We start from the raw sequence: 23,853 nt of genomic DNA, 5'->3' as shown, positions 1-23,853 counted from the left end.
GCTGAGATTCCAGACTAACAAGCACCTACTGGGTGGAAGACAACTAACAGTCATTTTTTACCAGTGATAGAATAGCCTTCTGTTTTTGGAAAGAAAAAGACAACATTGCAATATATCTACCCCCCCCCCCGTTTAAGTATCTGCGTCCAGATATGAGGCATTGTGGAGAATGTGTTGTGCATTCGCCAGACACCATTTACCTCATAGTCAAGTATCGCCATCTAGTGGATGCAGCTGACATGCTCGAAATGACTTGAATTAATAGAATTGCAACTGGGATGGGAATTGAGCAGCTCAACAGCTGCGGGACAGCTGGATTATCGTCCATCTTCCAATGACCCTTTACAGCTGACCCTTTTCTGGCGTGATAGCCTACCCCTGGTTTTCTGGAATTTTCCTATCCAATTATAAACTGATCAGACCCATACTGTTATCTATTTTATTTATTTTGCTCCTTTGCACCCCAGTATCTCTACTTGTACACCCATCTTCTGCCCATCTATCACTCCAGCGTTTAATTGCTATATTGTAATTATTTCGCCACTATGGCCTATTTATTGCCTTACCTCCGTTATCCTACCTCATTTGCACACACTGTATATATACTTTTTCTATTGTGTTATTGACTGTATGTTTGTTTATTCCATGTGTAACTCTGTGTTGTTGTTGTTTGTGTTGCACTGTGTTCCTTTATCTTGGCCAGGTCGCAGTTGTAAATGAGAACTTGTTCTCAACTAACCTACCCGGTTAAATAAAGGTGAAATATATATATTTTAAAAAAATGCATTGCGGAGATCCATTCCAGCCTACCCGTGCTTTGCTCACCAGTAATACCACTTCACTCCACAGGAGGGCAGCATTGAATCCTTCATTAATTGATCAGATTTATAGTAAAGGGGCGTTACCTTGATGGCTGCGGTAGTACTGCTGGTGCTAAAATAGAGGTGCACTTATTCTGATAGGTTATCATTGGTGCCTCCACAAGGCTACTTCGACACAGTTATTACAAAACTCTGAAGCAGCAAGATGGACATTAGCTTTAAAAGAACCGAAACACCAAAGAAGTTGTGTTTTAGAGTTTGACTTTTAAAGGTAGGCATGAATGTTTTCTGTTATGCCTGTTCAACATTTGCATATTGACTCATTTCCAGTCTGTAATAGAAGAACATTGTATATTACTAGCTATGCCTATTTATTTTTTATTAATTTGGGTATTTTGATCATTCCACTAGTCTGAAATATAGACTACTGCATAAATTAAAAGACCACTTCAAGTTTAAATCCCGATTGGCATGCACTTATAACCTTCCCACCCATGCACTGACTTGTCAGAGATTTATTTTTTTTAATCTTTTGAAAACACACCAGAGACTTCAAAACGATGTAGGCCTATGGTCAACGGTAGAGAAAGAGGACTGAAATATGAACGACATGCTGCATCGTAGCCTAATATGCATATGTGTGGAGTAGAGTTAGTTAGAATTAGTAGCCTACCATGGACACTTATTTGCTGACATCATTGTCGTGTTTCAGGTCTTCAGTGCTGCAAGACTTACCGTGTTTCGAAATGTCAGCCAGGATGGAGTTAAGTAGTTAAGTAGTTGTACTTATGGACAAAGCTTCTGTTGTTTTTACTTGTACCCCACTGATGTGATCACTCCATGTTATTATGACGCACACCTCAAGGGTTGACGCTACACTCTTAGAAAAAAGGGTTCCAAAAGGTTATTTGGCTGTCCCCATTGCAAAACCTTATTTGGTTCCAGTTAGAACCATTTTGGTTCCAGGTAGAACTATTGTTCGGTTCCATGTAGAACCCTCTCTGTAAAGGGTTCTACATGAAACTCAAAAGGGATCTATCTGGAACTAAAAAGGGTTCTTCAAATGGTTTTCCTATGGGGACAGCCGCAGAACCCTTTTAGGTTCTAGATAGCACCTTGTTGTAATTCCTTTCAAAGTCTCATAACACTCTACCCACCAGCCACTAGTTAAGTGCCTTGTCGAACCGTCACATGTTCGAGGACCTCTGCAGATGTCACACACATGAGTCCTTGTCAATTACAACAAAGGGGAAGTTCTTCAAAGACCACACACACACACACACACACACACACACACACACTCTCTCTCTCTTCTCTGATGGTGTAGTCTACAGAAGAAGGTTTGATGGGAGGCACTTTGACCCTCATGAAAGGTCCACTAAAGGTCAAACTGAGGAAAAAGTTGTTCATATGGCGATGGTCATTGTGTTTGATCTCCTGTGAGTGAGTGAGTGAGTGAGTGAGTGAGTGAGTGAGTGAGTGAGTGAGTGAGTGTGTGTGTGTGTGTGTGTGTGTGTGTGTGTGTGTGTGTGTTTGAAGTGGGGAGGTCAGGATGAAAGAGATCGCTAGCCTTTCATGAGGGCTGTGGGGAGACATGCATACACACATTACAGTAAGTTGAGTAGTTGAGGGAAACAGTATTGAAATAGTTCATCTTGTGTCAAACCTCTATGACCCTTAAGGTGTCCACAGAGCATCATAACCAACACATAACGGTACAGGACATGAAGTGATTGTGTTTACAACAGAAATACTGGGGTTGCTAATCTATTGTAAGAACCTCTGGGTGTAAGAAAGACCACTGTTGTTGTTCCAGCATAAATACATGGGAATTAGGGCCACTTATAGCACAGGAGAGAGAGAGAGAGAGAGAGAGAGATCGACAGAGAGGGAGACAGAGAGAGAGAGAGATCGACAGAGAGAGAGAGAGAGAGACAGAGAGAGAGACAGGGAGAGAGACAGAGAGAGACAGAGAGAGACAGAGAGAGAGAGAGAGAGAGGGAGAGGGAGAGGGAGAGAGAGAGAGAGAGAGAGAGAGAGAGAGAGAGAGAGAGAGAGAGAGAGAGACAGAGAGAGACAGAGACAGAGACAGAGAGAGGGACTTTACTGTTCACTTTTAATTGTTTATTTCACTTTTGTTTATCCATTTCACTTCCTTTGGGAATGTAAACATATGTTTCCATGCCAATAAAGACCCTTGAATTGAATTGCGAGAGAGAGAGAGAGAGAGAGAGAGAGAGAATGAGCGGGGGTCTGTTCACTAACACAAACAAACCCCACTGAGCCCCAGAACAGCAGCACAATTAGACCCAACCAAATCATGAGAAAACAAAAAGATAATTACCTTACAAAGAATTAACAAAAAAGCAGAGTAAACTAGAATGCTATTTTGCCCTAAACAGAGAGTAGACAGTGGCAGAATACCTGTCCACTGTGACTGACCCAAACTTAAGGAAAGCTTTGACTATGTACAGACCCAGTGAGCATAGCCTTGCTATTGGGAGAGGCTGCCATAGGCAGACCTGGCTCTCAAGAGAAGACAGGCTATGTGCACACTATCCACAAAATGAATTGGAAACTGAGCTGCACTTCCTAACCTCCTGCCAAATGTATGACCATATTAGAGACACATATTTCCCTCAGATTACACAGATCCACAAAGAATTCGAAAACAACCCCAATTTTGATCAACTCCCATATCCACTGGGTGAAATTCCACAGTGTGCATCACAGCAGCAAGATGTGTGACCTGTTGTCACGAGAAAAGAACAACCAGTGAAGAACAACCACCATTGTAAATACAACTCATGTTTATGTTTATTTATTTTCCCTTTTGTACTTTAACCATTTGCACATCGTTACAACACTGTATATATACATAATATGACATCTGTAATGTCTTTATTCTTTTGGAACTTCTGTGAGTGTACTGTTTACTGTTCATTTTTATTGTTTATTTCACTTTTGTATATTATCTACTTCACTTGCTTTGGCAATGTTAACATATGTTTCCCATGCCAATAAAGCCCCTTTAATATAATTTAATTGAGTGAGAGAGAGAGAGAGAGAGAGAGAGAGAGAGAGAGAGAGAGAGAGAGAGAGAGAGAGAGAGAGAGAGAGAGAGAGAGAGAGAGAGAGAGAGAGAGAGAGAGAGAGAGAGAGAGAGAGAGAGAGAGAGAGACAGAGACAGAGACAGAGACAGAGACAGAGACAGAGACAGAGACAGAGTGGGAGAGAGAGAGAGACCCACGTGTAATTTCACAGAACCAAACTCAGAGACAGGAAGTGTGACTAACGAGTTAGACTACAGGAAGTCCCATCATGTTAACAAGAGTTCATGTAACATGCAGAGAGGTGGTGGGTGCTAAAGAGAGCTGCAAGTAGTTTGGAGGTGCAGAAACACAGTTTGGGAGGTTTGTGTGCGTGTGTGTGTGTGTGTGTGTGTGTGTGTGTGTGTGTGTGTGTGTGTGTGTGTGTGTGTGTGTGTGTGTGTGTGTGTGTGTGTGTGTGTGTGTGTGTGTGTGTGTGTGTGTGTGTGTGTGTGTGTGTGTGTGTGTGTGTGTGTCTGAATGCTTGTTAATTAAAGAGAGCTGCAAGTAGTTTGGTGGTGCAGACTCACAGTTTGGGAGGTTTGTGTGTGTGTGTGTGTGCGTGCGTGCGTGTGTGTGCGTGCGTGTGTGTGTCAATGCTTGTTAATTAAAGAGACTGAGCACTTTATATTGTTGTATGCTATTATAGATGTTCCCAATAGTTCCCGAGAACAGAAGAGGTTTGTATCTGTCCTGGAGCACAACTGAACTTTGTTCATCAATAGTGGTGTTTTAGCTTATGTACAGTAGCACATGGGGATGTGTGACACTTACTCCTCAGCCGGGAAGTGTCGCCACTTGCGCCGACTGGTTAGTCAGGAGGGCAGTCACGTGTGCTAGCAAGGCAGAGGTCCTAGGTTCGAGACTCGGTGTGAGACGAATCAGGAGGAAGCAGGCAGCGTGACGGCCGCTACATTTAGTTGTTGCTCCGTTGGTCCTTCTGCACAAATCACACCTGTCAACAGAAGTAATGGTGACATCACACATAGCATTTGGCAGTGTGTGTGTGTACACGCGTGCGCGGGTATGGGGGGATTACGGGAGGTATGTTTGTGGGTGACCCAGGCCCGGGTTGGGCTGTAACTGCTGGAACTTCTTCCCTGCGTATTCCCGATCAGAGTTTAGCATTACACATCTATTAATAGGGCCTTCCCTGTCTCCTCTCTGACACTGAGGCTGGCACACAGCTCTCTGACAACCTGGCCTCAAATATCACTCTGACACACAGTCTCTTTCTCCACCATCAGCACTGCCACCTAGCTAACCACAGACAGCTCACTGGTGTTGGGAGCACCACAGCTTAGAGCTGGTAGCGCCTGATACTCAGGGATTATACTGGACTCCGAGGTGCCTGGGGAAATAGGCTAGCTGAGGTTTACTAGCCCCTGGAGGTAGGAGCTGTTTTGGATACACAAAGAGTGCTGGTTTGTTCGGTCTTTAGTGCTAAATATATGGTGTTTTGCACTAAGAGGGCTGATTAGTTTGTTTGTAATGGTAACAAGGGGTACTGGTTTGTATTTGTTTGGTGTACTATGTACTGGTCTGGTGGAATTTATTCTAGAGAATTGGTAACTAATGCTGATTTGTGACTTGTCTCTCATCCTCTCTCTGTCTCTCTATCTCTCTGTCTTTATCTATCTCCCTCTATCTCTCTCTTTATCTCTCTCCCTCTCTTTATCTCTCTATCTCTCTCTGTCGCTCTCTCTCCTTCTATCTCTCTATTTATCTCTCTCTTTATCTCTCTCTCTCTTTATCTCTCTCTCTCTCTCTCTCTCTCTCTCCCTCTCTCTCTCTCTCCCTCTCTATATTTATCTCTCTCCCTCTCTCTCACTCTCTCTCCATCCATCCATCCATCTCCCTCACTCTCTATCTCATCCATCCATCCATCCATCCATCCACCTCTCTCTCTCTCTCTCTCTCTCTCTCTCTCTCTCTCTCCCTTTCTCTCTCTCATGCTCTCTCCTTCTCCCTTTCTCTCTTTTTCTCTCTCTCTCTCCCTCTCTCTCTCACCCTCTCTATCTTTATCTCTCTCCCTCTCTCTCACTCTCTCTCCATCCATCCATCCATCTCCCTCACTCTCTATCTCATCCATCCATCCATCCATCCACCTCTCTCTCTCTCTCTCTCTCTCTCTCTCTCTCTCTCTCTCCCTTTCTCTCTCTCTTGCTCTCTCCTTCTCCCTTTCTCTCTCTTTCTCTCTCTCTCTCCCTCTCTCTCTCGCGCTCTCTCTCTTGCTCTCTCCTTCTCCCTTTCTCTCTTTTTCTCTGTCTCTCCCCCTCTCTCTCTCTCCCTCTCTCTTTCTCTCCCTCTCTCTCTTTCCCTCTCTCTCTTTCTCAGGGTGACGGACAGCTCTTATCAGTACCAGAGGAGCGAGGCGTCAAGAGCGGAACTGCCGCTGCGAACCAAAGAGCCCTCCTCTTCTCTCCCTCCCTCCCACGCCAACCCATCTCTCATCTGGAGGAAAAGGGTAGTCAGCGCGTGGGGCCTGTGCCAGAGAGGGGGGTGACATCCACACAAAGACTACTCTCCCCAAAACAACACTGACACTATCTGCGAAGACAAGGACTAACTGAAACACAACTCTCCACTGTGAGGATCACTGTTTCTGTGGTGAGGGAGGTTCTCTGAAGGTTTTCTGGAGGTTGTGTGACCATTGAGGTTTTTGTCTGGAGGTCAGCGAGGGAGTGGTACCTGCAGCCATGTCTCCGTTCCTGCGTATCGGCTTCTCCAGCTTCGAGATGGACCCAGGTCTGGCCTACCATGAAGAGGTGATCAACCCGTACTGTGCTGTCTACATGAAGGAGGCTATAGACACAGGTCAGTTGGAGCATGTGTGTGTCTGTCTCAGAGAGATGTGATGGGGAAACATGGGATCCTCTATCATTTTCTGTACGACTGTTGTCTCGCATGGGCTGCAAGTGAGGGAAGAAGTGTCTATGCATTAAAGAGGGCAGATATATTTATAGACAGACATTTAATAGAACAGACCTTCCTTCTCCAAGGGTTCCATTACTGTAAATGGCCTTATGATTCATGTTAGTATTACCTATCAATAGCAGTACTTCAGAGTGCTAATGGACAGTTCTGTTTCCTTGCTGACTATATTTAACCGTTGGTAAAGATGACAGTTACAGGGCTGAAAACAGAGAGAGACGTGGGGAGGAAAGAGGAGGGATCTACGTTGTTTTCTCCCAATTCTTTCTCACTTCAACCACAGAGCTGTTCTGGATGCTGGACAGAGATAGAGTGGTGGAGAAATGCTGTGTGTGTGTGTGTGTGTGTGTGTGTGTGTGTGTGTGTGTGTGTGTGTGTGTGTGTGTGTGTGTGTGTGTGTGTGTGTGTGTGTGTGTGTGTGTGTGTGTGTGTGTGTGTGTGTGTGTGTGTGTGTGTGTGTGTGCGGGATGTGCGTGGGTGTCTTAGCTCACAGGAAGACCTGTGTTATTCAGTTTCTTTTCAGGTCAGTTTGTACTACAGTTTGTACTGCTTTTTGGTCAGTTTGTACTGCAGATTGTACTGCTTTTGGTCAGTTTGTACTACAGTTTGTACTGCTTTTTGGTCAGTTTGTACTGCTTTTGGTCAGTTTGTACTGCAGTTTTGTACTGCTTTTGGTCAGTTTGTACTGCTTTTGGTCAGTTTGTACTGCAGTTTGTACTGCTTTTGGTCAGTTTGTACTGCTTTTGGTCAGTTTGTACTGCAGTTTGTACTGCTTTTTGGTCAGTTTGTACTGCAGTTTGTACTGCTTTTTGGTCAGTTTGTACTGCAGTTTGTACTGCTTTTGGTCAGTTTGTACTGCAGTTTGTATTGCTTTTTGGTCAGTTTGTACTGCAGATTGTACTGCTTTTGGTCAGTTTGTACTACAGTTTGTACTGCTTTTTGGTCAGTTTGTACTGCTTTTGGTCAGTTTGTACTGCAGTTTTGTACTGCTTTTGGTCAGTTTGTACTGCTTTTGGTCAGTTTGTACTGCAGTTTGTACTGCTTTTTGGTCAGTTTGTACTGCAGTTTGTACTGCTTTTTGGTCCGTTTGTACTGCTTTTGGTCAGTTTGTACTGCAGTTTCTACTGCTTTTTGGTCAGTTTGTACTGCAGTTTGTACTGCTTTTTGGTCAGTTTGTACTGCTTTTTGGTCAGTTTGTACTGCTTTTGGTCAGTTTATACTGCAGTTTGTACTGCTTTTTGGTCAGTTTGTACTGCAGTTTGTACTGCTTTTTGGTCAGTTTGTACTGCAGTTTGTACTGCTTTTTGGTCCGTTTGTACTGCTTTTTGGTCAGTTTGTACTGCAGTTTGTACTGCTTTTTGGTCAGTTTGTACTGCTTTTTGGTCAGTTTGTACTGCAGTTTGTACTGCTTTTTGGTCAGTTTGTACTGCTTTTTGGTCAGTTTGTACTGCTTTTTGGTCAGTTTATACTGCAGTTTGTACTGCTTTTTGGTCAGTTTGTACTGCTTTTGGTCAGTTTGTACTGCAGTTTGTACTGCTTTTTGTTCAGTTTGTACTGCAGTTTGTACTGCTTTTTGGTCAGTTTGTACTGCTTTTTGGTCAGTTTGTACTGCTTTTGGTCAGTTTATACTGCAGTTTGTACTGCTTTTTGGTCAGTTTGTACTGCAGTTTGTACTGCTTTTTGGTCAGTTTGTACTGCAGTTTGTACTGCTTTTGGTCAGTTTGTACTGCAGTTTGTATTGCTTTTTGGTCAGTTTATACTGCAGTTTGTACTGCTTTTTGGTCAGTTTGTACTGCTTTTTGGTCAGTTTGTACTGCAGTTTGTACTGCTTTTTGGTCAGTTTGTACTGCAGTTTGTACTGCTTTTTGGTCAGTTTGTACTGCAGTTTGTACTGCTTTTTGGTCAGTTTATACTGCAGTTTGTACTGCTTTTTGGTCAGTTTGTACTGCTTTTTGGTCAGTTTGTACTGCTTTTTGGTCAGTTTGTACTGCAGTTTGTACTGCTTTTTGGTCAGTTTGTACTGCAGTTTGTACTGCTTTTTGGTCAGTTTGTACTGCAGTTTGTACTGCTTTTTGGTCAGTTTATACTGCAGTTTGTACTGCTTTTTGGTCAGTTTGTACTGCTTTTTGGTCAGTTTGTACTGCAGTTTGTACTGCTTTTTGCAATGACATCAAAAGGCCCAGATGATAGTAAATAGCAGTACAGTATGAGGTTTAGCACCAATATTCCACTGTTGGTTTAGCTAGCCTACAAGCAGCTGTAAACCGACTGCATTTCATTGTGCCAATAGAGCGCTTGGAAATAGAATGGAACACCTTATTGAGGAGGAGAGTTCAAGGTCTGGAGTCAGAGTAGTTTAAGGGAGTCCTTACTACAAAGCTGTGACTGGCTCAGACTCGTTTCTTAACTCCACTGTGGCTAAAGCACCGAACAGAAAAATGAAAGCAACACCTCAGTCAAATGTCACATAACCACTACAGAGAAAAAAACAAAGGAACTGATCTGGACTGACAAGAGGGCTGACAGAAGCCTACTCAGAGCTGCGTGGGACTCCTAAAGCAAAACGTATCGCTTTCTCATGCCAAAGGCAGGTTGGAAACAAGATGAAAATATAAGCTGTCTGTCTGGGGAGAATAGGACAGTTTTTCCCTGTCAGAGAGAAATGATTTTCAGTATAGACAACAGCTGGTAGCGTTGTCTCTGTCCAGAGAAAGTCTATGGACCACTGATGGAGATATACGTATCATTCTATGGCAGGAACTTGTCAAATGGCGGAAGGAAAATGCTGCGAAGTGGAGGTTATGCTGTAGGTATACATCACAGGAGGCTGCTGAGGGGAGGACGGCTCATAATAATGTCCGCAACGGAGTCAAAGGTATGGCATCAAACACCTGGAAACCAGCCGTTACCACCAGCCTGTCCTCCCAAATTAAGATGCCACCAACCTCCTGTGGTAGAGACAGACCACTCTGGTCAGGTCACATGTCAGGAAGAATGTAGGACCAATGACAGATGGACTAATGTTAAGATTCTCGACTGTTTCTACCTGTCTTTCTCCCCCCTTTACATACACACCCTGACCCCTCCAGAGAAGGGCCAGGTGTACAAGCAGAAGAAGCCCACCATGTACCCCCCCTGGAGCAGCACGTTTGACGCCCATGTCCACCGGGGGCGTGTCATGCACGTGGTGGTGAAGGATAAAACCGCTGAGCTAAAGTCTGAGGCCGTGGTGCAGCTGGACACCCTGGCCTCACGCTGCAAAAAGGAGAACGGCAAGCTGGAGATCTGGGTAAGACAACAGGGAGGGGGGGAGGGGGAGGGAAGCAGGGAGAGGGAAGAGAGGGAGGGAGGGGTTCCACTGGCTTAGGGTTGGAGCGAAGGGAATGTGTTGTGTCCACATAATTTGATATGGGGATATATCTGTCTCATTCTCTCTCTCTCTCTCTCTCTCTCTGTTTCTCTCTCTCTCTCTGTATATCTCTCTCTGTGTGTGTCTCTCTCTCTATCTATCTAATTCTTTCTCTCTCTCTCTGTATCTCTCTCTCTGTGTGTGTGTCTCTCTCTCTCTATCTATCAAATTCTCTCTCTCTCCCTCTTTCTCTCTTTCTCTCTCCCTCTCTCTCCCTCTCTCCTTGTCTCTCTATATCTATTGAATTCTCTATCTCTCTCTCCCTCATTCTCTATCTATCTCTCTCTGTTTCTCTCTCTCTCTCCCCCCTCTCTCTCTTCCCCCCTCTCTCTGTCTCTCTCTCTGTCTCTCTCTCTGTCTCTCTCTCTCTCTCTCTGTCTCTCTGTCTCGCTCTCTCTCTCTCTCTCTGTCTCTCTCTCTCTGTCTCTCTGTCTCTCTCTCTCTGTCACTCTCTCTCTCCCCCCTCTCTCTCCGTCTCTCTCTCCGTCTGTCTCTCTCGCTCCCCCCACTCTCTCTCTTTGTCTCCCTCTCCCCCCCCCCCTCTCTCTCTCACTCTCTCTCTCTGTCTCTCTCCCCCCCTCTCTCTCTCTCTGTCTGTCTCTCTTGCTCCCCCCACTCTCTCTCTCTGTCTCTCTCTGTCTCCCCCCCCCCTCTCTCTCTCTCTGTCTCAGGTGGAGCTGAAACCACAGGGTCGTCTACTCATGGAGGCCAGATACTACTTGGAGAAGAGTGGTGAGGGTTCAGAACCATTGTAGACTTCATACGGTCTGTGTATGTCTGTTCCTGTGTGGTTATAACCATTCCAGAAGCCCATCTATTCCCAATAGTTTCTGTCAGTGCACTCTCTTATTGGGGTCTTATTTTCACACTCTGAAGAGTTATGAAGTCATATTGTAACAGGCGTGAGGAAACCTCTCGTATGTCTATCTATATATAAAGTCCCACCACTACTCATAATCAGCACTCACAACAGGTGGTCCAATGATTGTTCAGGACTAATCATCTGATCATTTAGCCCTTTCAATTACATTACTCACAAATAGAAAGATATTCACCTTTACCCTTTCTCTCTTTCTCTCCCTATCTCTCTGTCGTTGCAAACACACACACACACACACACACACACACACACACACACACACATATTTGAAAGACTGTCGTTGATCATGGAGGGCGTGTTAAATTTGCAGCTGTCAGTGTCTAGTGAATACATGCTTGTGGGGCTGTAGAACAGGAAGTCAGCCAAAGGCCTTCTTCCTCTCTCCCAAACACACACACACACACACACACACACACACACACACACACACACACACACACACACACACACACACACACACACACACACACACACACACACACACACACACACACACACACACACACACACACACACACACAGTCACTCGCACGCCCACAGACTTAGACTGGGGCGGCAGGGTAGCCTAGTGGTTAGAGCATTGGACTAGTAACCGGAAGGTTGCAAGTTCAAACCCAACTGGCAGAAGGACATTCCCATCATGCGTTCACAAAGGAGCAAATATGACTAACTCTCTCTCTTTCTCTTCCTCTGTCTTTTAACTGTGACAAGACTATGCAGTGTACATAACTTTCATGCGTCTGTTTCCCAGACGCCGCAGGTTCAGGTGAGGGAGATGGATTTGGAGAGAGAGACAGGGATCCGGGAGTCTTTGCCCTCCACGCACGACGCGGAGCCATCAAACAGGCCAAGATCCATGAGGTCAAATGTCACGAGTTCAGCGCCACTTTCTTCCCCCAGCCCACCTTCTGCTCCGTCTGTAAAGAGTTTGTCTGGTACGTCCACTGACCCAAAACAACAAGGAACACCTTCCTAATATTGAGTTGCCCTCAGAACAGCCTCAGTTTTGGCTGGGCATTGACTCACAAGGTGTCAAAAGCGTTCCACAGGGATGCTGGCCCATGTTGACTCCAATGCTTCCCGCAGTTCTGTCAAGTTGGCTGGATGTCCTTTGGGTGGAGGACCATTCTTGATACAGACGGGAAACTGTTGAGCGTGAAAAACTCAGCAGCGTCGCAGTTCTTGACACAAACCGGTGCGCCTGGCACCTACTACCACACCCCATTTTTGTCTTGCCCTTTCACCCTCTGAATGGCACATCTCAATTGTCTCAAGTCTTAAAATACCTTCTTTAGACTGTCTCCTTCCCTTCATCTAGGCAGATTTAACAGTTGACATCAATAAGGGATCATAGCATTCACCGGGATTCACTTGGTCAGTCTATACATGACCAAAAGTTTGTGGACACCTGCTCGTCGAACATCTCATTTCAAAACCATGGGCATTAATATGGAGTTGGTCCCACCTTTGATGCTATAACAGCTTCCACTCTTCTGCGAAGGCTTTCCACTAGATGTTGGAACATTTCTGCAGGGACTTGCTTCCATTCAGCCACAAGAGCATTAGTGAGGTCGGCACTGATGTTGGGCGATAAAGGCCTGGCTCGCGGTCACCATTCAAATTCATCCCAAAGGTGTTTGATGGGGTTGAGATCAGGGCTCTGTGTAGGCCAGTCAAGTTCTTCCACACCGATCTCGACAAACCATTTCTGTATGGACCTCGCTTTGTGCATGGGGGCATTGTCATGCTAAAACAGGAAAGGGCCTTCCCCAAACTGTTGCTACAAAGTTGGAAGCACAGAACCGTCTCAAATGTAATTGTCTGCTGTAATGTTAAGATTTCCCTTCACTGGAACTAAGGGGCCTTAGCCTGAACCATGAAAAACAGCTCCAGACCATTATTCCTCCTCCACCAAACTTTACAGTTGGCACTATGCATTGGGGCAGCTACTGTTCTGGCATCCGTCGAACCCAGATTTGTCTGTCGGACTGCCAGATGGTGAAGCGTGATTCAGCATTCCAGAGAACGCGTTTCCACTGCACCAGAGTTCAATGGCGGCGAGCTTTACACCACTCCAGCCGACGCTTGGCATTACGCATGGTGATCTTAAGCTTGTGTGAGGCTGCTCGGCCATGGAAACCCATTTCATGAAGCTCTCGACAAACAGTTTGACGCCCATGTCCACCATGGTCGTGTCATGCACATGGTGGTGAAGGATAAAACCGCTGAGCTAAAGTCTGAGGCCGTGGTGCAGCTGGACACCCTGGCCTCACGCTGCAAAAAGGAGAACGGTAAGCTGGAGTTCCGGGTTTCCACGTGCTGACGTTGCTTCCAGAGGCAGTTTGGAACTCGGTAGTCAGTGTTGCAACCGAGGACAGACAATTTGTACACGCTACGCGCTTCAGGACTCAGCGGTCCCATTCTGTGAGCTTGTGTGACCTACCACTTTGCGGCTGACCCATTGTTGCTTCTAGACGTTTCCACTTCACAATAACAGCACTTACAGTTGACCGGGGAAGCTCTAGCAGGGCAGACATTTGACCAACTGACTTGTTGGAAATGTGGCATCCTATGACAGTGCCACGTTGAAAGTCGCTGAGCTCTTCAGTAAGGCCATTCTACTGCCAATGTTTGTCTATAGAGATTGCATGGCTGTGTGCTCGATTTTATACACCGGTCAGCAAAGGGTGTGGCTGAAATTGACGAATCCACTAATTTGAAGGGGTGTCCACATACATTTGTATATATAGTGTATCATGGCTAGAGCAGGTGTTCTTAATATTTTGTATACTCAGTGTACGTGCTCTGCAAGTACCCCTTCTGTCTGTACAGTGTGTATATCACAACCTAACTTTATTTAAAACCTAGTACCCCTTCTGTATATAGTCTATCGGTAAATAGCCCACCCAATTTACCTACCTCATCCCCATACTGTTTATATTTATTTACTTTTCTGCTCTTTTGCACACAAGTATCTCTACCTGTACATGACCATCTGATCATTTATCACTCCAGTGTTAATCTGCTAAATTGTAATTATCCGCCTACCTCATGCCTTTTGCACACAATGTATATAGACTCTCTTTTTTTTATTTTTCCATTCTGTGTTATTGACTTGTTAATTGTTTACTCCATGTGTAATTCTGTGTTGTTGTCTGTTCACACTGCTATGCTTTATCTTGGCCAGGTCGCAGTTGTAAATGAGAACTTGTTCTCAACTAGCCTCCCTGGTTAAATAAAGGTGAAATAAAAATTACAAATAAAATATCACAGCCTAACTTTATTTAAAACCTAGTCAATTGGATTGCATCCTAAAGACATCGTTCACATAGATTTATTTCATTGTCACTCTGAAACAAACACTACAGTATTTCTATTTAAACATCACCCACATCATCCAGTGTTTGTTTTCTGGTTCCTGTTAATGTTGTGTTTCTTTTCCCCACAGGGGTCTGAATAAGCAGGGTTATCAGTGCCGACGTGAGTATCTCTGCTCTCTCTCTCTGCTCTCTCGCTCTGCTCTCTCTCTCTCCTCATCTTCTACCTATTCCATATTCTATCCCTACACTCCTCCGTCCTCTCTCCTGTCTACACTCTCATCCCCCCCAACCTTGGTCTTTCAGAGTGCAACGCAGCCATCCACAAGAAATGCATTGACATAATCATCGCCAAGTGCACTGGGTCGGCCATCAACAGCAAAGAGACCATGGTAGGCCTGTACATTGTAGTCCATTTCTATACAACGATGACAGTAAGTGATCTTGAGCATTTTAGAGCATCTTGGATTTGTCATTATATTTAGTTGCTTGGGTTCCAATAATAGTGGCAGTAAATGGTGGTGTCCACTTTGTCTTGGTGTTTGTGACATGAGGAACCTCAATGTAAACGACTGGAGGTCCTCTTAGATTGCATGCAGACAGACTGACATACAGTGTATCTGGGCTTCTGGTGACTGTGGTTTAGCTCAGAGGTAACACACTTGTTAATTGTCTGTTAAAGTCAACCACATACACACGGACTAACTCACTCTCTCTCACAGTACCCACGGACTAACTCGCTCTCTCTCACAGTACACACGGACTAACTCACTCTCTCTCACAGTACACACTGACTAACTCACTCTCTCTCACAGTACACACGGACTAACTCACTCTCTCTCACAGTACACACGGACTAACTCACTCTCTCTCACAGTACACACTGACTAACTCACTCTCTCTCACAGTACACACGGACTAACTCACTCTCTCTCACAGTACACACGGACTAACTCACTCTCTCTCACAGTACACACTGAGACAGTGGGTTGGTTCTTCGAAGCAGACAGCTCTGTGATTACCGTACTCACTGTTTACCAGTACTCCCCGATCCTAGACAGAGAAAAAATTACAGTTTTATCCCAGGGATTTTACTTCCCTAAAACGTCCAAAGCAGTTGTTGCCTACTTCCTGTGTCATATTTCCATGGCAACAAAGGGTTGTAGTGCGGTGTGTTCAGGTGACCGAGCGTGTTTGCTGTGTGTTGCAGATCCACAAGGAGCGCTTTAAGATCGACATGCCCCACAGGTTTAAGGTGTACAACTACAAGAGCCCCACGTTCTGTGAACACTGTGGCACGCTGCTGTGGGGGCTGGCCAAGCAGGGACTTAAGTGTGAGGGTGAGAGGACAGTCCACAGGAGGCTGCTGAGGGGAGGACGGCTCATAATAATGTCTGGAGCGGAGCAATTGGAATGGCATCAAACACATGGAATCTATGTGTTTGATGTATTTGATACCATTCCACCTATTCCGCTCCAGCCATTACCAAGGTGCCACCAACATCACATCACTGTCATTACACAATCACATCATACCATTACCAACTCAAATCATAACAGTACCCTATCAAACCATTATATTGCACCATACCTTTTCACATGATTCCCTATTTCACCGTCCAACTATCAAAATGTATTGATTTCATCGTCCCATTCCATCTGTGTCTGTATACTGTGTAACCATGTGTGTTGTCCATGCAGAGTGCGGTATGAACGTTCATCACAAGTGCCAGAAAAAGGTGGCCAACCTGTGTGGAGTCAACCAGAAACTGATGGCTGAAGCCCTGGCCATGATCGAGACTAAACAGCAGGTCAGAGTTCAGGGGTCGAGGGGTTAGGAACGGTGATGCCAACTTAGCAATTTTGTTGCTAGATTTAGCAACCTTTCAGACTACCCATTTTTTCAAACAGCACCTAGCAACAAATTTAGCTGCTTTTAAAAATGTATTTGGAACTTTTAGCAACTTTTGAAAAGTGACTTGAATACTAAAATGCAGCATTTTCCATCTAAATGACACAAAACCGATTTTCTCTGTCACACACTCGGTCACAACACATGTGACTGGCTGCGAAAGTGCATTGTGAGTGACGTCAGCAGCAGGCGCTCAGATCGTGCCCAGGCAGCAGCAGGCGCTCAGATCGTACACAGTCAGCAGCAGGTGCTCAGATCGTACCCAGGCAGCAGCAGGCGCTCAGATCGTGCCCAAGCAGCAGCAGGCGCTCAGATCGTGCCCAGGCAGCAGCAGGCGCTCAGATCGTTCCCAGGCAGCAGCAGGCACTCAGATCGTGCCCAGGCAGCAGCAGGCGCTCAGATCGTGCCCAGGCAGCAGCAGGCGCTCAGATCGTGCCCAGGCAGCAGCAGGCGCTCAGATCGTGCCCAGGCAGCAGCAGGCGCTCAGATCGTGCCCAGGCAGCAGCAGGCGCTCAGATCGTGCCCAGGCAGCAGCAGGCGCTCAGATCGTGCCCAGGCAGCAGCAGGCCAGCATCAATTTCAGCAAATTGCAAATCATCGTTGTCTGACTGCAGCAGCAGTAGTACCGGTTCGACGAGACAAACCCAATGAATATAGTTGGTCACGAATGTTAGATTTTGAACCAACTTACAACGTCAATCAACACGTCTCAATCACAATTGTACAGCCAGAAGTACAGAAACGAGTGGGAGTCTGTACCTGAAGAAATGTCAAATCATATTTTTTGCCGAGCTGGCCAGTCAATTTGAATAACGTTAATGTGTATTCTACGTAATGACGCAGTTTTACGTTATCACGCAATGACATCACAACGTCATTTAGCAACTTTTAGCAACAAATCAACCTGCCTCTAGCAACTTACCCTGAAAATGAGTTGGCAACACTGGTTAGGAAGTCAGTGCTGTCCGACAGATCCACAAGTGCATTTCATAAAAAAAGATTACAAAAATGTATGTTGATTGTAAGTAAGGAATCTATCCCTGCCCGTTATACAGATACTGTAGCATTGTGTTATGTTATTAATTATTACATGTGTCTATGCATTTTCCTATAGGCCAGGGGCTCCAGAGAGAGTGAGATCTATAGTCGAGGCGGGCCGGTGGGTGTGGGCCAGGCAGGGGTGGTGCGGGAACCTTCAGGTTTAGTAGCAGGTCTCCCCCCGATCGCAGCCACCGCTGGGCAAAAAGGTAAGGAGACCACACATGGTCAACCTGGTCAGTCATGCAACTGTGAGGAATTTGTAGTCAACTTGAGACTTAATAGGACTAAATTACTATCTCCCCTTCTCCCCCTCCAGAGCAGCAGGGTATATCGTGGGACACACCAGCGATGGGAGACATGCCTGCCCCTGTGAAGGAGGAGCCTGAGACACTGTACCCTGTCCCCAGAAAGGAACACCTTCACAAGTTCACCCTGGACAACTTCGTCCTGCACAAGATGCTTGGCAAAGGCAGCTTCGGCAAGGTACCAGAGAGAGAGAGAAACCACTGCACCTACTGAGCCCCTAGATTCACTGGGGGTATACGTTTTCTATCTGGGCTTAAGACATATCATCATAAACTGAGACATGAGTCTCGTGCTTCTATGACATACAGGGAGTTTACATTGACGTTTAGATTAGATTTGAGTCATTTAGCAGACGCTCTTATCCAGAGCGAGTGAATACATTTTCATACTTTTTTTACATACTGGTCCCTCGTGGGAATTGAACCCACAACCAGTTTCTCAGTCCGTTGATAACTAGGACATTTATCAAACCCAAGTCTTGTCTCAGTTTATGGTGATTTGTCTATAACTGATGGAAACCGTGCAGATGAAAGTGTACTTTGTTATTTATAACAAACATACTCTGAGTGTACAAAACATTAGGAGGAGACAGGTTAAACCAGGATTTTTAAGCCTTGAGACAATTGAGACATGGATTGTGTCTGTGGTCCATTCAGAGGGTGAGTGGGCAAGAGAAACTATTGAAGTGCCTTTGAACGAGGTATGGTAGTAGGGGCCAGGCGCACCGGTAAGTGTCAAGAACTGCAACGCTGCTGGGTTTTCCCTTGTGTATCAAGATTGGTCCACCACCCAAAGGGCATCCAGTCAACTGAACTGTGGAAAGCATTGGAGTCAACATGGGCCAGCATCCCTGTGGAACGCTTTTGACACTTTGTAGAGTCCAGGCCCCGACGAATTGAGGCTGTTATGAGGGCAAAAAGTGGTGCAACTCAATATTAGGAAGGTGTTCTTAATGTTTGTTATACTCAGTGTATATTTGGTTGTTATACTCAAGCCTGTAAGCCTGGGTCAGCATGACCTAAGTAGAAGTTTCTAGCAGGGGGAGAGGGCATGCTTGCCATCTGTGTATTGTGGTATAAGGAAGAGAGCCTAGCCATGAGGAGTAAGGTAACCTTAATTGAAGTACAATGTTGGTGTTGTGATGATTATGTTTGGACCTGTAAACATGTTGGTCAGAATGTTCCAGAACCAGAATGTATTAGAACTTCGCTAGAATGGACGTCAATGGGGGAGTGTCTCGGACACTGATTGGCCTCTACCAATAATCTTTAGTCATAGTTAGGGTTACAAAGGGAGGGTACGTTACCGGTAGCTTTCTAAGTTTACCAGTAAACTACCAGAATTTTGGAAACTTTCAGGATTTTCTGAAATGTTCATAACATGTGAAGTGTATAAAATAACAAATGAAGAGGATTCGAATAAACAAACTAGAATGACAAGCTTAAAAACATGATCCTAAATCTAACCCATAAACTTAGTGAATACCATTGGTGTTGAATATGAGTGTATCAGTATGATATATCCTTGACATTTTTACATACTTTTATTTATTTGACTCTGTCAATAGGTTTTTATTACACCAAACTGGTGGCAACTGTGAAAAAAGTCAATAGTTGGAAGAGTTGCAGAGTTAATTGGAAATGATGTCATTGTTGATTAGATGCTTTTTTTTTCATGAATCAGGCTGTTTTCTCGTGAATCATACTGTCTATCCACTAGAAACTCACGGACAATATGGACACAGATATAAAGATAAAGAAAAAATTAATATTGTGAGTGAAAACATTTTATAAAAATGATTCTGGTATAAATGATTGAAGTTACCATAGATTGCCATAGATTACCTGTTAATTACCAGGAAATGTTCTGCGATAAATTACCGGTAGTTTTTCAAAGCTAGTAATAATGATGTTATGAAACCAAAAAATCTAAAAGTGTGACGTGTGTTGCTTGGTCTTTGAACATGTTCTAGCCATGCTCTGTGTTCCTGGATCCGGTGGACTGAAGAGACTTCTCAATTGTACTTAGACGTTACCTGACTGATCCTTCACCTCCGTTTGACAAGCTCTGAATAGGTGAACGCAGTGATTTCCTACATGTAGGTATCATCTGTGTGTGTTGCTAGGTGTTCTTGGCCGAGCTGAAGAGCAGCAGAGAGTTCTTTGCGGTGAAGGCTCTGAAGAAGGACGTGGTTCTGATGGATGATGATGTGGAGTGTACCATGGTGGAGAGGAGAGTCCTCTCCCTGGCCTGGGAACATCCCTTCCTCACACACCTCCACTGCACCTTCCAGACCACGGTAACACACGCACGCACACACACACACACACACACACACACACACACACACACACACACACACACACACACACACACACACACACACACACACACAGACAAACCACAGGTTTTGTTGATATGACTGTGTTGTGTGTGTGACAGGAGAACCTGTTCTTTGTGATGGAGTATCTGAACGGAGGTGACCTCATGTTCCACATCCAGAACTGTCACAAGTTTGACGTGCAGAGATCGACGTAAGTTAACCCGTACACACTACCAGGCTATGTCTACCAGACACAGACACACACACACACACACACACACACACACACAAACATCCTCCATTCTCTACACCCAATCCCTCTCTCCTCACATCCCCTCCCTCCTCCCTCTGGCTGTAGGTTCTATGCTGCTGAGATTATCTGTGGGCTCCAGTTCCTCCACTCCAAAGGCATTGTCTATAGGGATCTGAAGCTGGACAACGTGTTGCTAGACTCTGAAGGCCATATAAAGATAGCAGACTTTGGGATGTGTAAGGAGAACATGGAGGGAGAAACACGGACCTGCACCTTCTGTGGAACACCAGATTACATCGCCCCAGAGGTGACTACATGTCCAGCATCACTATAGGAATCTACACTTTTACTATCAGTATTGCAACACTTAAAAGGTGTATAACCAATGGAAATGTTCCCTTAGGGAAGTAATGTTTCTCTCAATTCTGATCTCATTGATTTGTATCATTAATCAATTACATACCATCGCCGTCTAATGTACTGGTTTTAGATAAACATCATGAAGTGATGATGATGAGGAAGAGCTGTCATGTTGAACTGAACGGTCATGGTTTTTTAGATTCTGCTGGGGCAGAAGTACGGCAGCTCAGTGGACTGGTGGTCCTTCGGGGTCTTGCTGTACGAGATGCTGATTGGCCAGTCTCCATTCCATGGTCGCGATGAGGAGGAACTGTTCCAGTCCATCAGGACAGATGACCCCTGTTACCCCCGCTGGCTGGCCAAGGACGCACGAGACATCCTCATCAAGGTCTCACTCAATGCAACAACTTAGTCCACTCACTGCAATGCCACGACGAATGAACTACGGCAACGTTGTCCACTATGCACCAGATTCCATACATCAACATGAATGATTGACCGTTGGGATGGATGTGATGTGTACTGCGTGTGTCTGCGTGTGATTGGTTACCTTTCATGAGGGTGTTCTTGTGTCTTTTTCCCATTGGAGTGGAGGTTATGAATTTGGCGTCCTCTGTCCTGATGTGTGTGTGTGTGTGTGTGTGTGTGTGTGTGTGTGTGTGTGTGTGTGTGTGTGTGTGTGTGTGTGTGTGTGTGTGTGTGTGTGTGTGTGTGTGTGTGTGTGTGTGTGTGTGTGTGTGTGCGTGCGTATGTGCGTATGTGCGTGTATATATGGTATGTTTGTTTTGCAGCTGTTTGTAAGGGAGCCGGAGAGGAGGCTGGGTGTGAAGGGGAACATCCGTCAACACTCCTTCTTCAAAGACACAGACTGGAACGCTCTAGAGAAACGAGAGGTGGCGCCGCCCTTCAGGCCAACTGTGGTACGTACATCCTCAGGCTGCGAGTGTGTGTTTGTTTACATCTGCATTTGTATGCATGTGTGTGTGCTCGCTGCGTGTGTGTTTGTGTGTGTTGTAACCTCTTCCCTCTCTCCTGTCCATGCAGAAATCCCCCAGTGACGTCAGTAACTTTGACAAGGAGTTTATCAATGAGAAACCCAGGTTGTCGTGTGCAGATCGTACCCTCATGAACAGTGTGGACCAAACCATGTTTAACAACTTCTCCTTCGTCAACCCAGCTGTGGGCCACATCAAAGGCCCCTGACCTGTGACAACCTTACAACAACCTACCAGCAACATATTCACAATCCATCAACAACCCACTGTACCAGCAACATATTCACAACCCATCTGTGACCTTCGGACAACCTATTCGCAATGCATCAATTACTCATTACGACAACACATCACAGACAGGAGTCAAGGACACTTACCTAACAGATCGATAACGTATCCACAACCTGTCAATAACATCTCACCTCTTTTATAGAGCCAAGGTTCACAGCAGTGGAGGCTGCTGAGAGGAGAACGGCTCATAATAATGGCCAGAACAGAGCAAATGGATTGGCGTCAAACACCTGGAAACCATGTGTTTGATGTATTTGATACCATTCCACTGATCCCGCTCCAGTCATTACCACGAGCCAGTCCTCCCCAATTAAGGTGCCACCAACCTCCTGTGGTGTACAGACTACTGTAGGAGTCACTACCTGATTCCCCAGAATTGTGTGGAATACTGAGAATGTTGTATTGTACTCATAACCTGTTATTCAATGGTGTCTGTTATATCCCTGCACATAAGTGTCTGTTCAATCAAATGTAACCATTTCCTGGGACATTTTCTATTTAATTCTGAAAGTGTATCAGTAGTTTTATTAAATAGAGCCACGGTTAGTATATTAAAATGTGTTGTTTTGCCATTGTTATTGCTCAGATCCAGGTAGATTGTCACACTATCGGATGGTGGAGTGGTTGGTTTCAATGTACATGGATAAATGAATGGTTTATGTTTACATGATACTGTGTTTTATAATGGCCCTTCAGAGGCTTGTGACCGCTGTGACTAAGTTATTATAGAATCTAATGACATAGATGATGCCTAGATTCAGCAGTGATTGTTTGTTTTCGTTCTGTTCATTAAAATAAGATTTTTGTTAATGCATGTCCCATTACGTATTTGCATTCTAGCATGAGTTTGTGTCACAGAGTGCGAGAATGAGAATTTAGTTGAAGTACTAAAACCGCTCTCTTCCTTCCTCTCTCTCTCTTCCTGCCTCTCTCTCTCTATCTCCCACTCTTTCCTTCCTGTGCCTCACCCTCTCAGAGACTAGAGTGACAAACTGGTCAAAGTTACCATTGCTCTTTCTGTCTGCAGTTGGGACCCTGGTGTTACGTTGTGATATAATGTATTATCATCTCACCAGCTATAAAGGTAATTTATGAATAATCTGTGATTTGATACTGTACTTCCTTGATAGATAGATAGATAGATAGATAGATAGATAGATAGATAGATAGATAGATAGATAGATAGATAGATAGATAGATAGATAGATAGATAGATAGATAGATAGAACAGTTCTGTACATTCACAGGGCAGATCAATTAGCAGTGCTTTTTCTCTCCAGTGGGGGGCAGCATGGGGGTAGACTGACTCATTCACTCACACACCTGTAGCCTACTATCTATGCATCTATGGCTCTATCCTCCCTCCCTAATGTTTGTTCCTTTTTCCGACAAATCTCTCTCTGCCTCACCATGCCGCCCCACCATCCCTCTCCTCCTAGCGCTGTGGTACCCTGGGACAGACAGACTAATCTGAGAGCGAGCGATCCGTCACTGACCCACTTATACACAGCAGCAAACTACTTCCTGCCACTGGCCCAGGTACAGTCGCCACTTGACAACCATGTCACACCAACGAGGGTAGAGATGAGGATGGCAAAGCATTTTAATGTAGAGCTCCAAGGTACTATCACCTTTCAGGTAAGACCCAAATGCAGACTGTGTTGAAGTAACAAGTTTAGTACAGCAACAGGGCAGGCAAACGACAGGTCAAGGCAGGCTGGGGTCGATAATCCAGAGTAGCGGGACAAAGGGACAGGACGGCAGGCAGGCTCAGGGTCAGGTCAGACAGAGGTCAGTAATCCAGAGTAGTGAGGCAATGGTACAGGACGTCAGCAGGCTCAGGGTCAGGTCAGGCAGAGGTCAGTAATCCAGACTAGTGAGGCAATGGTACAGGACGTCAGCAGGCTCAGGGTCAGGTCAGG

The 23,853-nt window shown here is 45.2% G+C and overlaps 1 protein-coding gene across 4 annotated transcripts; it reads left to right on the top strand.

Annotated features, from left to right (window-relative positions):
* The first annotated feature begins 957 nt into the window (after window positions 1-957).
* LOC110490757 (protein kinase C theta type) lies at window positions 958-22,742 on the top strand. 4 transcript variants are annotated; one of them, XM_036944684.1, is made up of 18 exons: window positions 965-1,092; window positions 1,534-1,592; window positions 6,248-6,727; window positions 9,934-10,133; window positions 10,925-10,985; window positions 11,885-12,068; window positions 14,582-14,613; window positions 14,757-14,842; window positions 15,661-15,790; window positions 16,152-16,261; window positions 17,477-17,609; window positions 17,720-17,886; window positions 19,835-20,008; window positions 20,152-20,243; window positions 20,391-20,592; window positions 20,845-21,033; window positions 21,437-21,565; window positions 21,690-22,742. In XM_036944684.1, the coding sequence occupies exons 3-18, from the start codon at window positions 6,610-6,612 to the stop codon at window positions 21,846-21,848; spliced, it is 2,166 nt and encodes a 721-aa protein (XP_036800579.1). In that variant the 5' UTR covers window positions 965-1,092; window positions 1,534-1,592; window positions 6,248-6,609; the 3' UTR covers window positions 21,849-22,742. The 4 variants fall into 4 exon arrangements, with proteins under 4 accessions (XP_036800578.1, XP_036800579.1, XP_036800577.1 ...); XM_036944683.1 differs by lacking the exon at window positions 1,534-1,592 and having other exon boundaries at window positions 958-1,092; XM_036944682.1 differs by lacking the exons at window positions 965-1,092; window positions 1,534-1,592 and adding an exon at window positions 4,387-5,301.
* The last annotated feature ends 1,111 nt before the right edge of the window (window positions 22,743-23,853 follow it).

The sequence above is a fragment of the Oncorhynchus mykiss genome, chromosome 15 (assembly GCF_013265735.2).
Source record: "Oncorhynchus mykiss isolate Arlee chromosome 15, USDA_OmykA_1.1, whole genome shotgun sequence".
Classification (NCBI taxonomy): Eukaryota; Metazoa; Chordata; class Actinopteri; order Salmoniformes; family Salmonidae; genus Oncorhynchus; species Oncorhynchus mykiss.
This window is presented reverse-complemented; position numbering and strand designations above follow the sequence as displayed.